Raw genomic sequence first — 17,476 nt, 5'->3', positions numbered from 1 at the left:
TAGCTAATTCTTGTAGACTAAAATTGACATCATTTTTGAATTCTGCCTCATGAAAAATGGTGGAATAGACACTTCAACCGACTTTCTACCTCAAATATAACCCTAAAATCAAAAAACATTGGGAACATCAACAGCGCCACCTAGTGACAGCCACAAAACTTTAGAACGTGATATCTCGAAAACCGCTTGTCCAATTTTCAAATTTTTTTTTTGCCGAGATGCATTTTTCGCACACTATGACATATGCTTTAGTCATCAAAATTGAAGACTTAGTGGTTATTTGGATTTGTTGAATTATAATGGAATGCCTCTTATTTGTTTCTAGTTTTTGTTGCAAAAGTTAAGGTTAGTAAATAAATAAAGTAGCTTGATGACCTTCCTGAGCCGTATTACTTAGCCTGTAAGAGTTTCAATCTCATACTTATGATATACTTGTAGAAATCCCCAGCAAGAGGTGGTAACTTTTTTACCATAAAAAGGTCCACACCAAACCGGTACACGACAACTGGGCGAGACAAAGTGGGCGATACCCACTTGGGCGAGACCAGGTGGGCGACGGACCAGGTGGGCGACGAGTCAAGTGGGCGACGAGCCAAGTGGGCGACGGACCAAGTGGGCGACGAGCCAAGTGGGCGACGGAAGCGAAAGTTTAGCCGTTCGGAAAAAATATGACTTTTAATTTTTACTTTAAAATACAATGATTGATATGTGGAAGGGAGGCAATGAGAGTTTTCACGCTGAGTTTCACGAAGCATTAGAAGCAACATTTTCATTATTTTTTGTAGTCTAGTAATAGCGCTTGCTGTTTGATGTTAATTTGCATTGTGACATCATCTTGACACATTATTTTGCAATTTGCGGCATCAGGGTTTATCGTGAAGCTTAAGAGAAACCTCTCAGAAAAGAGACAAACGAATGGCTAAAGAGTGGTTGAAGTCAGTTATCAACGTTCCCTAACCGTTAATCAAAGCTTGTCAGTATAAAATATGATTTTTACTTTAAAATACAATGGTTGATTTGTGGAAGGGAGGCAATGAGAGTTCTCACGCTGAGTTTCACGAAGCATTGGAAGCAACATTTTCATTATTTTTTGTAGTCTAGCATAGTCTAGTAATAGCGCTTGCTGTTTGATGTTAATTTGCATTGTGACATCATCTTGACACATTATTTTGCAATTTGCAGCGTCAGGGTTTATCGTGAAGCTTAAGAGAAATCCCTCAGAAAAGAAACAAACAAAAGGTCAAAGAGTGGTAGTAAGAGTAGCCTAATTGTAATCAAAGAGTTAGAAAGGAAAACGCCGCAGAGAGTTGTTGTAGCAAATTTGATGTGGCACAGGCGCAAATTTCACGGATATGGAAGGCAAGGGAAAAGCTCTTGAACAACCATCGTAACAACATCGACAAAACTCACCTTAAGCAAGTAGAAGTTGTGTTTTATTTCCAGCAAACACAACTTCTTCTGTCCATCTTTCAGACCAACGTATCATCAAGAATTTCAAACATCATTATCGATGGAGTATGTTGCAAAAACTTCCGGTCACCATCGATGCTAATAAAAACGCTGCAGCCACCAACATAGCACGCGCAATCTGTTTTTTTTTTTTTCGCTGAGACTTTTCGGTCATTTGTCCGAAATGACTTGTAAAAATTTGGTCATTTTTTATTTATTTCGGTCATTTTTTCTGATGAAGATATTTCCTTTCAAGTAGCTGATACAAACCAAAATTTGCACTTCCTGACTCGCTACAACATTAAGTTTCGCTGAGAAACGTTGTCGTGTTTTACGTGAGAAAAGTTAGAACAGACAAACGTTTCTTCAACGTTCATCAGCGAAACTCAACCTTGCAACACTTGGCCGAATTGACTATGTATTTGTTTGCACATTTTGATCGAATTGGCTAGGCTATATTTTTTTCGGACATTTTTCTAAAAAATTGGTCAATGACCGAAAAAAAAACAGCGCACAATTAGTGTTCTTGACGCTATAAATCGTATGTGCGTGGAAAATCCAATGTCTCATAGAGACTTGCCATTAACTTACATTTACAATGTTGTATGTGAAAGTACCAATCAATCAATCAATCATTTTATTTTTCGTCATTAACGCGTCCGGGACGAAAAAGATACTAACTACAAAAATCGATATAAACCTACCAGCACGTTAACGAACGGGAAAAAATAAAACTTTAATCCGAATGCTCTAGTCTAGACGTTGCGTAGCCGCATCAGCAGTTTACAGAACACATTGTGACTGACAGTCATTACTAGGGCCATTTTGTTTATGACCTAAAAATTGAAAAATATGACTTTAGTTTTAGATATTCTGTCAAAAATTTTATTTTAATGGATTATTTTTAGAGCATCAAATTTATGCTAATCTCCGTAGTTAATGATTCGTATGTAAGTTTTTACATGTATTTTAAACAAGTAAGTTTTTACATGTATTTAAACAATAACACACTCGAACAACTAACAAAAACTTCTGTTTCGCTTGAAAATCACTACAAACATTCAAATGTCTAATGCATGTACCTACCAAACCAGCTACTCAGTAGTTAAGATCTCACCACTGGCTGACCTAGTGACCTACCGCAAGTGTTTATATTATTCAGAGACTGGATTGTGTGTTGCAAAATAATGTGTCAAGATGATGTCACAATGCAAATTAACATCAAACAGCAAGCGCTATTACTAGACTATGCTAGACTACAAAAAATAATGAAAATGTTGCTTCCAATGCTTCGTGAAACTCAGCGTGAGAACTCTCATTTCTTCCCTTCCACAAATCAACCATTGTATTTTAAAGTAAAAATTAAAAGTCATATTTTATACTGACAAGCTTTGATAACGGTTAGGGAACGTTCATAACTGACTTCAACCACTCTTTGGCCATTCGTTTGTCTCTTTTCTGAGAGGTTTCTCTTAAGCTTCACGATAAACCCTGACGCCGCAAATTGCAAAATAATGTGACAAGATGATGTCACAATGCAAAGCGCTATTACACAAAAAATAATGAAAATGTTGCTTCTAATGCTTCGTGAAACTCAGCGTGAGAACTCTCATGGCTTCCCTTCTACAAATCAACCATTGTATTTTAAAGTAAAAATTAAAAGTCATATTTTTTCCGAACTTTCCGAAACTTTCGATTCCGTCGCCCACTTGGCTCGTCGCCCACCTGGTCCGTCGCCCACCTGGTCCGTCGCCCACTTGTCTCGTCGCCCACCTGGTATCGCCCACTTTGTCTCGCCCAGTTGTCGTGTACCGACACCAAATGCATCAGTCATGCCTATGATCTATGATGGCACTTTACAAGTTTTACATAGTGTAAAGTAACAGTGGTCTCAGTTGTTTGCAACACTGATGACATTTGCATATTGTACATTTCTGGTATAGCCTGTTGCCTAAAAAGTTTGCTAAGCCTGCAATATTTTTGACTGGTTTTCAAGATGCAGAATGGAGTGAACCATGTCGACACCCCGGCTGTGTTTAGAGAAAAGCTCAGAGATGGCACAATACCAAGATCACCAACAACTTTTGTGTGCAAAGGTAATGCTATTCGTTTGTATAAGTTGCCTAATATGTTGGGTAAATGAGATGTTTGAATTAAGTTCATCAACTAGTATTACTATATTTTCAAACTATATATGTGGATGTTGCTGTTGGTAGACCAATGGTGTTTTGAATGTTAAAATGTTTACGGTACTTGAAATAATACTTTGCAGAGACTATAGCGTTTATATTTTAAACCTGATTTCTTTGAATAGGCTTCAAGCAAGCTAATTTGGCCATCATACCAAAGAGTTATGCAGAAGACTTTGCAAATTTTGCAAAAGGGAACTGTGGTGCCATTCCATTGTTGCACACCAGTAAACCGGGTGAACTAACTGCTGGACCGCTTGGTGCAAACAGTGACATACGTACTGATGTCCCCAAATACAGGAAGATAGTACGTGGCGAGGTGACAGATACACTGGATAATCTTTTGGGTATGCTGTCATTTAGCACTTTTTTACTGTTTCATTAACACACCCATGCTACTTGATATTGCGTGTTATGAGTATGGCCGGAAGTAAATATGATTTATTTTAAAATTTCTGGTGATGCAATGAATGATATCACAATCAAGGGTAGGCTAATGCTGAAATAATGGTAAAACAATTTTCTTTAATCTATGCAATCATGATTGATTTCTCCACTTAAGAAGGTGATCAAGAGGTTTTGGATATCCATTAAATCATGGCAACTTGTACATTGTCTAAAAATGTAACTCTGCTTATATCAAAAAGTCATAATAACGTCAGTCAATTAGCAACAACCAGTTAAACCTTTTTGTTTTTGTTTTTCAGATTTTGACTTGTCAAATTACGTTGTTTTCTACGTTGGCTGCAGCTTTTCCTTCAATGGAATTCTTGTCGCTAATAAAATCTTGAAAGTCACTAAAAATTTAGAAAAAGTATGTGTATACAGAACAAATGTCAATACATATGTGAGTGGAGACTTCAATTGCAAGTTGATCGTTTCTATGAGATCCATTCATAAAAGCAACTTAACACTGACTGCCACGCTTGCTCATCCTTTGTCAGATGTACATGGTGCACCTGTTCACATTGGGAATCCAAGTAAGTTTTAACCACCAAAATTCTACAGAGATTTGTTTACGAGTTAATTTAAAAAAAAATGTAAGTGATTCAAGAAGGTACCCATTTGTTTTCAATGTTTTTATTTGGTGGTGTTACCTGGAGCTGCTATCTGGCCTTGTTACAAAACTCACATAAGTAAGGAATTATATGGACACAAATGTGCCTAATTAGACTTATTTCATTCATTTTACCCTTATTTGATTAACCGTCATTGAAACCTTTGCTACACCAACATCACTTTCCAAAACAAAGTTAGTCACATAAATGAGGTTTAGCTCTTAGATTGGATAATATAAGAAGTGTTAATACTGCAGTACTCTTGATTGGAACCCTAGTGCACTACGGCTGGTCAATTTTTCAGTACAATATTTAATACGAAAAAAAAAATAATCATGTTTTATTTAGTGTATTGATGTACAGTATATATACACACTTTAAATGCATCTATCTTTTAACTGTTCTGAGCAAAGTGTTTTGACTATGTGGAATTTGTACATCATACACTTACAGTATCATTCATTTAAATTCAGTTGCTTGAATGAGGTAGCTTAGAAGCTCATCTATTCTAAGCTACATTTGTTGACTTGCCTTTGAAATGAGTTGTTCTTACTTTTGATGTTTTTGTTATATATCATATAGTGTACATACATTTACAGAACTCATCGGTGTCAAGAATATGGAAAAAGTTGATTTAGGAGACGGTTATTTTGTAATGGATGAAGGATATGTGCCAGTGTTCTGGGCTTGTGGTCTTACTGGACTGGAAGCGTTAAAAAGTGCCAAGATTGATCTTGCTTTTACGCATTACGTTGGTCACATGTTTGTAACAGACGTTGTTCAAGATGACGTAAATGTCGATTTGAGTGATCCCAAAGCTGTTTGCGAAGCAGTAGAGTATAATGACAAGTCAGGTAGTTACAGTCTTTTGTCCAAAACAACTTTGGAGACTTTAGAATCGATCTTTGCTATCGTCAAGGATGATCCGTCTCAGAGAGGAATTGCAAGTCTTGTTGTCCAAGAAGACTTCACTAAGTCTGCACTGGCGCTTTCTCACGCTTCTTCTGTTGCCATGATAACGGGATTTCCCTGTCGCAACGACGACCCACCAGACGAAACTGATGGCCTTCCAGGTATGTATTTTGAAACTTGTCAAGAATAACAATAATTTCACATTTTAAGTTTTCATAATTTTTGCCACAATTATGTCCTCAAGGCAGGAACTCTACGAATTTGTTTGGAGACATGACGCTCGCCACTATTCTCATCATTTTTTTTATCTGTTTAGGTAATATTTAGCATTTTTTTAGGCTATTTGTTTCTTACTAGTCTTCATTTTCCCTTTACTAACACTGCGGTGCATTGCTAATAGAAGTGAATGTGTATGTGTCGTTAAGTAAATATTTAAAGTAGCATGCTCAATGCCTTGTCTCAATGAAAAAATCGTATGCTTTTAAAGTTTTAAAAAGATTTGTTTTTCACACCACGTTGGTTTTCAGCATTTGTCTTCATTGCCAGGTGTCTTTAGTTTGGCCGCTGCACTCCAATCCCTTGGAAAACAAGTTGTGCTGCTGGTTGATGCAAACGCTTTGACCCTGAATAAGAATATTGTCGACCACATGGTAGCTGAAGGAAGTTTAATGAAAGAAATTGAAGTTATTCCCTATTGTGACGGTAAAACTAAGCTCAAAGATATTGATGGAAATCTCTTGTACGACGTTGTTTTCTCCACCGAGAGGGTCGGAAGATCAAGAGATGGAAACTACTACACGATGAAAGGAGTCGATATCTCTTCTCGTGTGAGTCCAATTGATAACTTGTTCGAAGAGGCAACTGCTTGTGAAGATGTTATTACAATATCCATCGGTGATGGCGGAAACGAACTCGGAATGGGAAAAGTTTTTGAGAAAGTTCGTAAGCATATTTGTATGGGAGAGAAAATTGCATGTGTCGTGGCTGCCGATCTTCTTATCTCGTCTGGTGAGTGGCGATAAGCGTTGTTCCAAAAAAGCTTTCTTATGGACGAATACCGTCTTTTTTTGGTTTTTGTTGAGCAAAATTAAGAACTTAAGCACTGTGATAATTACACAGCATTCTAAGAGTTACCGCATAGTTAGTGATGTTAAAGTAGGTAATAATTTGCCTCAATCATGTTAAGTCTCTACTCATAGCAGAAACACCACGAATTTTATTTTGAGCCACAGCGCTAGCCCTTTCTTTAGCTTTTGTGAAGTCTCAATGACTTCATCACCAAACAAGAATGTTCTTTAAGCGAAGAATCGTGTTCTATCCCATTTTGCTTGGAAGTCTGGCCTTCATGCTGGATAATCAGGATGTACAATTAGTACAAGTTTTCTTCAAAAACTCATATATGTTTATTGTTTATCCTTGCCATCTTTTTTTCTAAAATCGCTTTTCACTGTTATCACGTTTTATACGGTCTTTGAGTTCTTCACTGTCGGTATGCTACTTGTAAAACTCTTTTCGTTCAAAATGCCCCAATCGTCTCAAGCGGTATCGACTTCAAATTTCTAAGCATCCTCAGCAGCAGTTCACTTTCAAGATATTGTTAGTAATAGTCTCGAGAACTACCGTTTGTCCGAATCACCTTCATATCGTTTGCATGATATCTGTTTTTATTGCTCATCACTCTGCTCCGTTACACATTGCACTTCTTACACATGCTTTTCAAAATCGTTCTTCCCATGTGTGAGTGCCACAGGGTACGTCGAGCAATTTTTTAAGCTTTTTTCATCTATCACGTATTCACGCCATCGCCATTTTAATGATGCTGTGATCTTTTCTCACAAAATTCATTTCCAAAATTTCTTCAAATTTTTTTTTTTTTTAATTATTCCCATCTCATTCGATCATACTTTCACACGATTCTCGTTTTTGTTTTTATCTTCCACTTTTCAATCCATTCTCTTGCTAACTTTCCATTGGCACCTAAACGCCTTTTGTACAGTACACTCATTATCGTGACAGGAAGATTGCCCGTCGGAAAATTGCCACCCGGAAAATTTCCCGCCGGAAAATTGCCCGCCGGAAAATTGCCCGTGTGGGAAGATTGCCGTCGAGAAAATTGCCACCCGGAAAATTGCCCGTCTTTGAGTAAGAAGTAGCTGCGAAAAAAATCCAGCTGTGAGTCTGTAATGAACCATTGTTCCTTAAACAGTCTAAACTTAGCACCCTTGCAACCAGATTGGTGCGACGAGATTTAATTATCACGTTTTGACACTGATTTTTGTCATGTGTTATGCGAAATTCATGAAATAGCCTACTTTAATCTGTAGCAAACTTGATTGAAAATGTACATTAGGTAATTAGCAGTAATTAAGGCACATCACATCATAAGTTTATCATTTAGATATTGAAAGTAGCAACAACTTTCATTCGGGAATGACAAGTATGGGGAAGGTTTAATTGATATCAGAAACTTACATGATTACTATTGTTGCTCATGTGTTAACCAAAGCGATCATACAGAAGGCAAATAATGAGAATACATCCATCAAAACACCCGGACGATTCCATGATAATATACAAAGAGTAAAACAATTAAATAGGGTGGCAACATAACAGTTCGTGTCATGTGCGTTGTGCATGGCAGATCAGCAAGTTTTCCCTTCTTAGTTAACAATAACAACATCAATATTGCAATATGCGAGTTCGCGTGTAATCTTGCTTTGCAACTTGTAGATTTTCTTTCACTGCAAATGCACTCCCAACAAATCGTAGTACCACTTTTATTCGTCTTATTCCGATGATACATAAATTGTGATTCATCTACAAGAATGTCTTCCGCGCTCACTTTTTATCACAGTCACCATTTTGGGGTGACAAAATTTGAGACAATAGCGGAATCTGAAAGAAGACTATCCTCAGAACTCAGTGTAAAGCTGTAGCCTATACTTTTGTCGGTATGAGATAGAGAGTTGATATTTATATTCCCCAGAAGCATTTTTTCATTTAGTTTGGCATTTACAGATTAAATTTGATCACGCCTTTTATTACAGCTAGGTGCTAAGTTTAAACTATTAGAGGAACTATGTTTCAATACAGACTAACAGCTGGACTTTTTTCGCAGCTACTTCTTACTCAAAGACAGGCAATTTTCCGGGTGGCAATTTTCTCGACGGCAATGTTCCCACACGGGCAATTTTCTGGCGGGCAATATTCCCACACGGGCAATTTTCTGGCGGGCAATATTCCCACACGGGCAATTTTCCGGCGGGAAATTTTCCGGGTGGCAATTATCCGACGGGCAATTTTCCTAGTGCCGTTTTTCCAAACACCAGTACGTACTTTCAAAATGACATTCAAACAGTAGACTACAAACTTGAAAGTCCAACATGAAGAGTATGTTGTAACCTCCCGCATACATATCACTATACAGCAAAGTTTAAATTAAATGCTTTTGATTCTTTTGTTTGACTCTTGCAACAATAAAGTGATGATTAATAATGAGTGGCACAGGATTGAAGCCAGCAGTGCTTTTGAGATTAACGCATTTAACGGTTTGTTATTTCCAGGCGTTTGTAATTGGGGTTGCTACGGCTTAAGTGCAGCCTTGTACGTTTTAAGATCGTGTCCTGTTCACGAACGCTATGTTAGAAAAGCTACAGGATTTCCGGTGGATGCTTCTCTTCAGATGAAGAGCTACTTGCCATCTGTCGAACGGGTAGGGTGTTTGTATTTGTAACTCTTTATCAGCAGTTTAGTTCGCCACAATCGCCTTCAAGACGTTTGTTGTTGACAAGATGTTTGTTGACATTTTACACTGTTTGATTACATGTTAGTCTTACCAGGACGATTTACGCTTCCTATTGTTGAAGTGTAAAGTAAGCAAACGAAATTAGATTATATATTGATCGAACGATAGCTTAAAAAGTGTAAATGTCAGCGCAAGGCTGGGCTCGGGTGTCTATCGCTGTTCTTGCTTCATTTGGCTGCTGAGAAACGAAGTTGATGGTATCTCATTTATAAAGTGACTACAACTTGCTTGCGCAAGCATAACTATTTATATTAATGTGCGCGTAGGAACGAAAAACCCTTGAAGTTGTGGAATCACATGGGATCAAAGATGGAATTCGTCCAGATCAAGTTTTGTCCGTCGACGGATTGTACTTCGATGAGGAACATGCCGATGTTCTGAAGAGAATAATGAAACTGGCCAAGCTGAGTGAAGTGTAAATTCTGTGCTTTATGAACAGCAACAATGCTTATTGTGCAGTATTTGGATGGACTTATAAATAGATGGTCCTTGTCACCTGCAGATTTCCTCGTTACTTCCAGCTCAGACAGATACTTACCATAGCATTTTTGATACTAATCTTATGCATCTTTTATGCGTGGCTTCCTTTTACGTCTCGTCAAGTTGTCACCGGTCTGTGACGGCACATCATGAACTGCTGCCATGAGTCGCTTTTGTTTGAAACAACTTTTGCCGCCATCTCAGAACTGCCGCTGTGCTGACGTCATGGCAAATCTGCTTGCTTCTATTATTATCATGGAGTCTACATTATCCAGTTAACTGCACGTTTTGAGTTCATATTACGTTTTACAAGCAGAGTAATTTAAATATTTGTACAATTCTATCAAAGACGGAATAGGGCATCGGGTTGCTCGGTAACAATATTGGTTGAGAAAGTCTTCTTTCATTAACTATCGTAATTAATGATTTTGATTCACCAAAGTAAAAAGCGAGTTCCACTAAAGCTTAGAAACGGATGATTGCGGATAAATGTTATCGACATATTTAGAGTTGTTGGAAAAAGATTATGCAGCAATCGTATTTTTATAGTTGATGTAGATTTTAGCAATTTGTTTGATGTGTATGTAAAAGTGCAATGATCGTCATTTATGGTTAATTTCAAAGCTTATTTTAAAACGTTTTGTAATTGCTATTGCTGAGAAGCGTACAATAGGGCCTAGTCAACCAAATCCTCAAAGATCGCATTTGTAATAATTTAAATACAAAGTGTTCGCAAACCGTCAGTTGGCTTAGTTTACCTTCAAACACATCCTGAAAGTTCAAGAAAAAAACAACGTGGATGGTATTTTTATCACGAACGACAATTTCGAGGTTGGATCAACACAGTGCTACAGTAGACGCGTATTTCAGCAATCAGCATTGTAATAGTAACGCCAAAAGTTTTCATTAAGAATATTCAAATGAAAATTTTGAATGAGCAAACGTATATTGTTTTGTTGGTGTCAGCAGGCTAAGCAATAAGCATTCTCCTACAAATTTAAATTTGTAAATAGAAAAATTTTGTTTATTCAACAATATCTTTTGTCGAGAAGAGTAAAATGTGTGTGGAAAATTATTACGCTCATGTAGCGCCGGAAGGGACTTATTTTCAATCGTATTAGACTACACTGCAGACATTTTTGCTATGCATTTTATCATTCATTTTGCAAACGTATTTTTGTTGCAAGTTGTTTTAAACGTAATGTGGAAATTAAATAGAAATCATGCATCCAGTTGTAGAAAAGAATAGCAAAGAAGAAAATGGCAATGCTTAAAAATTCAAACAATAAATTTTACCACTTATAGAAAAAAACTAGATTGTGGTTTATGGCTTGCGCTTGGTGTCGGAGTTGAGTTTACTCAATATCTCCCCAACATTTGGAGCAAAAGTGAAGTTTGGAGTCACAGACTTCGGCGTGGACCAGGAGTCCAGAAAACCTGACTCCGTCCACCTCTGACTGGCGTCGTTATCGCGTCACAGGCTGCGTTTGACATTGTGGTGCGAAACAGCTTAATCGGCTTTCCGGATTTGCTCTATGTCGTTGCCACAAACCTAAGTTGTTTCTGATAGAAGACAAGGATTGACTTGCCTTCGCTGAGCAACCCAACATCCTACTCTTGCGTGTAAGGCAACGTCGACTAACGGATGTGAGGACTAGCAACCCTCACCCGCACTGGTGACCCAGGGCCTTTGAGAGAAATTTTCACTAGGGGTACGAAGAGTCACTTCGGGCCCCCTTTGTCTTGGGCAAAACGCGTGATGTTTGCTTAGGCGTATTGCACATCATACAACATTTTACTGTAGAATTGGATATCTGTGCGCAATAATAGTAGCCTATCAGGCGGCAAAAAATTATTACAGTATTTAGTGTTTTGTGTTGTGCATATCATGTGATCTGTCCCTCGCCAATTTGTGTATCCTGCATTGAATTCGTGTGTCAGTTGTTGATGGTGCTGTTGAGAGGTGTCGCATGTACAGCTTTAATATAAAGTTTTCAAATTTATTTATGTCGAAAACGTTGGATTTAGTAGTTTTTTTTTTTTCTTTTTTTTGTGTGTTTAATAAAAAATGTTAAATCTGTTAACGTTACTGAGCTTAATTACCTTCCGTATCAAATTACCTTCTGGTAGTGTTACATGTACGGTACTATCTGGTACAAGTCAAGCTCTCTACCAAGGCTCAAACATAACATCTTGTTAAAACATAATCAAATTAATCATCTGACCAATAACCTTTCTTTATTAACTTTTGCATTCACCACATGCCCAGCACTAGCAGAGGTGAACGAAGTCAGTTTTTTTTTACTCCGGCTCCGCTTCTGCTCCAAAAGTATTGACTCCGGCTCCTGCTTCAACTCCGAAGTTTATTTACAAAACACCCGAACTTTTCTCAAAACTGCTTTTACTGTACCCCCTCCCCCCCAGACAGGAGAATAACCAACTTTCATGATTTAATTTAGGGTGCTTTTAACAGAACATTTTGCACATAAAAGATTAAAAATCACCACTTTGGGTTCTTAATTTGCTCGCAATGCACTCAATTACCTTTCCGGGCCCTTTTGCTACATTACGGGCCCCTCAGGACTAAAGAATAACAACTTTTATGCTTGAATTTAGTCGTTTAGGATAGTTTTACCCAAACATTTTTGCGCGTAAACTATAAAATCACAATTTCGGGCCCCCCAACAAACACAGGCCAGGGCCCTCAAGGGTACGCCGTACCCCCTCTCATAGGCCTTGTGGTGACCCCGACGTTCAGAACAATGCCGCGCCGGGCACTCTACCTTTGGGTGTCTCTGGCAAATCCAGCTCTAGACACTGGTGAGGTGTTATGTGGCACGAAACAGCTTTATCTACTTTGGGGATTTTGCTGTATTTCGATACCACAAACCTCAGTTGTTTCTGATAGAACTTAAGGGTCGACTTGCCTTCTCTAAGCAACCCAACATCGGACGCTCGCATGTAAGGCAACGTCGACCAACAGGTGTGAGAACTAGTGAGTCACCCTTCCCCGCAACATCATCACGGGACCTTGACAGACCATTCGCACTGGCGTTTAATTATCAAAAAGCGACATTGATAGAATTGATTCTTTAAACTCGGACTGAAAAGCTTCTTTGAGAACTTAATCCTGGCTATTTGGCATACCGTAGGCTACTTGCAGAGGTTTTAAATCACTGACGTAGACTGGTCACCGAGTTTGAAAGAATAATGTTTCTTACTGTCGAAGTGTTGTCAGTGAATTATCCATCCGCTGAATGGACAGCAATCCAGATGGGCTAATGCGTTGGGAAAGCCGAACCAACGCTGCTTCATTTTGCAGAAGGCGGGCGCTTAACCAACTAAGTCATCAGAAAGGACAAAAAGTCTTGGAACCGCTTTCAAAGACCACAATCAATCCTATTTTGTCAGGGTCATACCTCAGTGCGGATTGACTCTCACTTGTTGAATGTTGAGTTAAACATTCCCTGAGTTCCTGGGTCTCAGTTGCAAGCAAACTTGTCGGTTCCGTGGTTTCCCTCTAAACTGGACTGGTTTTGTTTTAGATTTGCGGAAAAATTTTAGCAGTCGGGTTTTTTTTCATTTGCTTTTATACCATTTTCACCAAAATGCTTTCGATTTTGAGTATATTTTGTGCAAATTTGTCATACTTTGATCTTGTTTTGGTCTTGTTCGTCACATCACTTGTGACGATTGGGGTACTTTTATAGCAATTGGGCTGGAAATTTAAAAGCGACATTGTTCGCCCCGATAGCCCAATTGGTTAGCGCGTGAATTCTGGAACGAAGAAGCTTCAGGATCAAGCGGCGCTGGTTCGACTCTTGGGGTGTGCGCTTGAGCAACGCACGTTAAGGATTGCTCTCCATTCAGCGGCATCTGATGGATGGAATAATTCTAGGGTTGCCAGATTGGGCGCTTTTACGCCCAATTGGGCTACTTTTGATTTCTCCAGGCGCCAAAAATTCGCGTTGGGCGCGCTTTTTTGGTTGGCGCCCAATTGGGCTACTTTTTTTTTTAAATATAAAATAACTTTTTATGTAAAATTTGTAGTATGTTTAAAATTTTTAGTTATTTCACTGAGGAGCAGCGTTTTTGGAGACCTCGATCAGGCAAGGTTACCAATTTGGTAGAAAGGTGTCAATTTTCAAAAATGTGCATGTTTAGGGTTTAATATCTGGCAATCCTGGCAACTTAAGTGATCCAGGTTTTTATGAAAATGCAGGTGGATATCCAGTTCAGTTTGTTTTTATTTCTAACCATCACAACGAAAAACAATAAACGTCAAACATATGCAGGGGTCTAGAAAAAGGTAGAAGCGACAAAACACGGACGCTATAACGTGCATGATGCCAAAGCAGGACAATCAGTTATGGCATGGTCGCAACACCTTAATAAAGTTTTTACAAATGTTGAAAGATGAGAGAAAAAAGGCTAGTGAAGTTTTTTTTTAACAATTTATATGAGTAAAAAAAAAACAAGACGAAAAGATACTTTCTACGTTGATCGACCTTGGTGGGTTATCAAAACTGTTGATGGTCTTGAGGGCAGTGGCGTAACTACCCATTGGATCCAACTACCCATTGGATCTTGTGGATAAATCCAGGGGCGGCACATTGCTAGAGGGCGGCAAAATGTGATAACGTTTTAAAGTTTAAACGAACAAAGACAGTCACATTAATTTATTCTTGGAGAGACTCAGACTTAAACGACCTAAGTTAACACTGATCTAAGTGAAGCTAAAAAATTAAACAAGTTATGCCTAGGCCCTGTTAACTAATTTGCAACTTTTTTAGATTGTGCCTCACCGTGTGGTATTTGTGATAGTTTAATGATACTCATGCTATTGAAGTAATGATAGAATGTCTGTTGTAACTTGTAGGCATTTAGCTTTGGTAGTTAAGTTTAGATTAGGTTGAAGTTTATTTCACTTTCGGGAGGAGACAGGAATGGACCGTGCGGTTATCGAGTCAACTGCCACCTTTACCATCTGTCTGTGGTAGATAGACGGGATTCCTCCATCTTCATGTGTGAAGATGAGTTAGGTTAGTGAAAGGTTTAAAGTTTTAGGTCTGAAATAGATCACTTAGTTTAACTCAGCAAATTTGCAATTATGGTTATTGTTTTTAACTAGGCAGTGGCTATTTGACCGGCGCCGGTCTTTGAATCTGAAACACTATTTGACCGGTCAGGACGTCACTCTATAGGCACTTCTATAGGTCCATTCGTCATAAGAGGATATGACCGTGTTTGCCGAACGACGCAAAAATGTAATGCGTCGTTCGGCAAACACGGTCACATCGCAAAAATGTAATGGGTCGTTCGGAAAACACGGTCACGGAAAATTATCCAGAGAAATTCTCAAATTCAAGAAAATTAAAAAACTCTGACTTTATTACTCATAGTTGAAAAGACATAAAAAATTGGGCTGTAGGCTTCCGAAAATAAAAATTGACTACAAAAATGCAGCAGCCTAACGATTGAGTCACTTCGGGTCAAAATTTAGTTAAAAATTAAATAAAAAAAAACGCTTCCGCGAAGTATCGAACTCATTCCCTCTGGAACAGCAACCAGAGACGTAACCCACGCGCCATCCAATCAGTTGAAGATAATCGTCGAATTTACAAGTTATATACGCACTCTTCTCGTCTTTTGCTTTGAAAGAGAAAAAGAAAGAAGTGCCTATAGAGTGACGTCATGACCGGTCAAATAGTGTTTCAGATTCAAAGACCGGCGCCGGTCAAATAGCCACTGCCTTTTAACTAATGTGCTGCAGATTCTAGAACAAGATTGAAGTTGCAATTTTTTTCAGTTAATTTTTGCCTTTGACGAGAATAAAGGAAAGCAAAGATTTTTTTAAAAAGAAAAAGAAAGCTAGAGAAGAGGAACTAAAAAGAATGAAGAAGTCATTTTGAAGTTCATAAAAATTGCCTCTGCTAAAAAAACAGAAGAGATTAGCACAGTAAATCTCTACTTGAAGTTGAGACGGAAGAAGAAGTGTAGGCTACCTCGAGCAAAACAATAACAAAGTGATCGTTGAAAGAAGTCAGCCTGTGAATGAAACACTGTCAGATAAAGATAAAACAGATGCTATCTTTTATTCTCATAACGATGTGGCTACTTGGCCAGAAACATTAACTCATAACATGAGAGTTGTGATAATCAAGCTAGGGCCCGAAAGGTTTCAGAACAAATAAGGGGCGTTTCGTGCAAAAATCCAAGGGCGGCATATTGCGTTGCTACGCCACTGCTTGAGGGGAACACTTTTGAAGCGTTAGCTCAGTGGTCGGGAACCTTTTTAAGTAAGAGAGCCATGGCATTAAAGCTGCATTTTTGGAAATACATTTTCGTGAGAGCCGTAGGTTATACTGCAATGCCTTAACACTTAATACAATTAACACGTGGTGGCACTGGTGAAGTTTTGAAAGTAGGAACGTGTCTTGGCAAGAGGAGAAAAACAGCGGGGGGGGTTTTCCCCACCAGAAAAAAATGAAAAATTACAATTAATTTGGTGCATTCTGAGCGCATTTTCAGCTCTAAATTGTAATGAAAAGTTAAGATAAAACTTTTGCGGTTTGCACTTTAAAAGATTTTTTTTTGCGAGCCAGATGCCGTCTTCAAAAGAGCCATAGGTTTCCCACCCTTGCGTTAGCTCATCACGAAAAGAAATTAAACCATTTTTTGTGTTTAGGTACTTGTTTGTAGTTATTTTAACAAACAGTTGAGTGAATGCATATGGTTGCCAATCTGTCTGAAAGATGTAAAGAACGGAACTGGAAAAAACACTTATAATTTGGGACTGATGATCAAGCGCTCTGGAAGTATTTTGTATAATAGCCTATCTATCTCTTTGCTTGGGCTCCATTTTAGAACCCCCAAAAAAATTGGGCTACTTTTGGGCTACTTTTTGCATAAGCTTGGGCTCTTTTGTATATTAACCTCTGGCAACCCTAAATAATTCCCCGGCAACAAGACTTCAACAATCGGAAACTTCACTCTGTCAATCTCGGTGACCGGGCCTGCGTCAGTGATTCAAAGCCTCTACAAGTACGCGAAACTGCCAGGATTAAGCTCTGCAAGAAGCTTTCCCAGTCCGAGGATAAAGATTCAATCAATCAGTCAAAAAACATCTGGCAAACTTGTTTGCCAGACAATCATTATTCTTATTCATTAAGTTCAGCTCCAACTCAAGTCCATGGTAGCAATAGCAAGTCGTACGTAGAAACTTTAGGTTAGTTGAATTGGATGCAAAGATTTTATTGGCAACTAGGCTAAACTAATTTTCACGGTTTTCTCTTCAGCAAATTTTAAATGCTTATCAAAGCCTAATTCTCTAAGCATCGCTTGTATGTTTTGACCCTAAATCAATAATTGGTTGTGTTAGCTCAGTGATTATCCGCCTGATCATTGTATCTGGACTGCTCTCCATTCAGCGGCACTTAGTGAATATAATAATTCCAAGGAAACAACACTTCTAAAATCTACCAATCTCAGTAACTGGGGTACATTTATGCGAAAATGTCAAGAAGAACCTATCAGAGGCTTTGTCAGTCGGAGGATAAAGATTCGAAACCAACCAAGTATTG

The 17,476-nt window shown here is 38.4% G+C and overlaps 1 protein-coding gene across 1 annotated transcript; it reads left to right on the top strand.

Annotated features, from left to right (window-relative positions):
* Window positions 1-3,399: 3,399 nt before the first annotated feature.
* LOC145774098 (D-glutamate cyclase, mitochondrial-like) lies at window positions 3,400-11,827 on the top strand. The gene is made up of 7 exons (XM_082585248.1): window positions 3,400-3,545; window positions 3,764-3,985; window positions 4,346-4,618; window positions 5,296-5,769; window positions 6,155-6,616; window positions 9,172-9,320; window positions 9,680-11,827. Exons 1-7 carry the CDS (start codon window positions 3,446-3,448, stop codon window positions 9,830-9,832), a joined length of 1,833 nt encoding a protein of 610 aa, XP_082441374.1. The 5' UTR covers window positions 3,400-3,445; the 3' UTR covers window positions 9,833-11,827.
* Window positions 11,828-17,476: the final 5,649 nt, after the last annotated feature.

This window comes from Aplidium turbinatum, chromosome 7, assembly GCF_918807975.1.
Source record: "Aplidium turbinatum chromosome 7, kaAplTurb1.1, whole genome shotgun sequence".
NCBI lineage: Eukaryota > Metazoa > Chordata > Ascidiacea > Aplousobranchia > Polyclinidae > Aplidium > Aplidium turbinatum.
The sequence above is the reverse complement of the archived record's forward strand: the minus strand, read 5'-3'. Positions and strand labels throughout refer to the sequence as shown.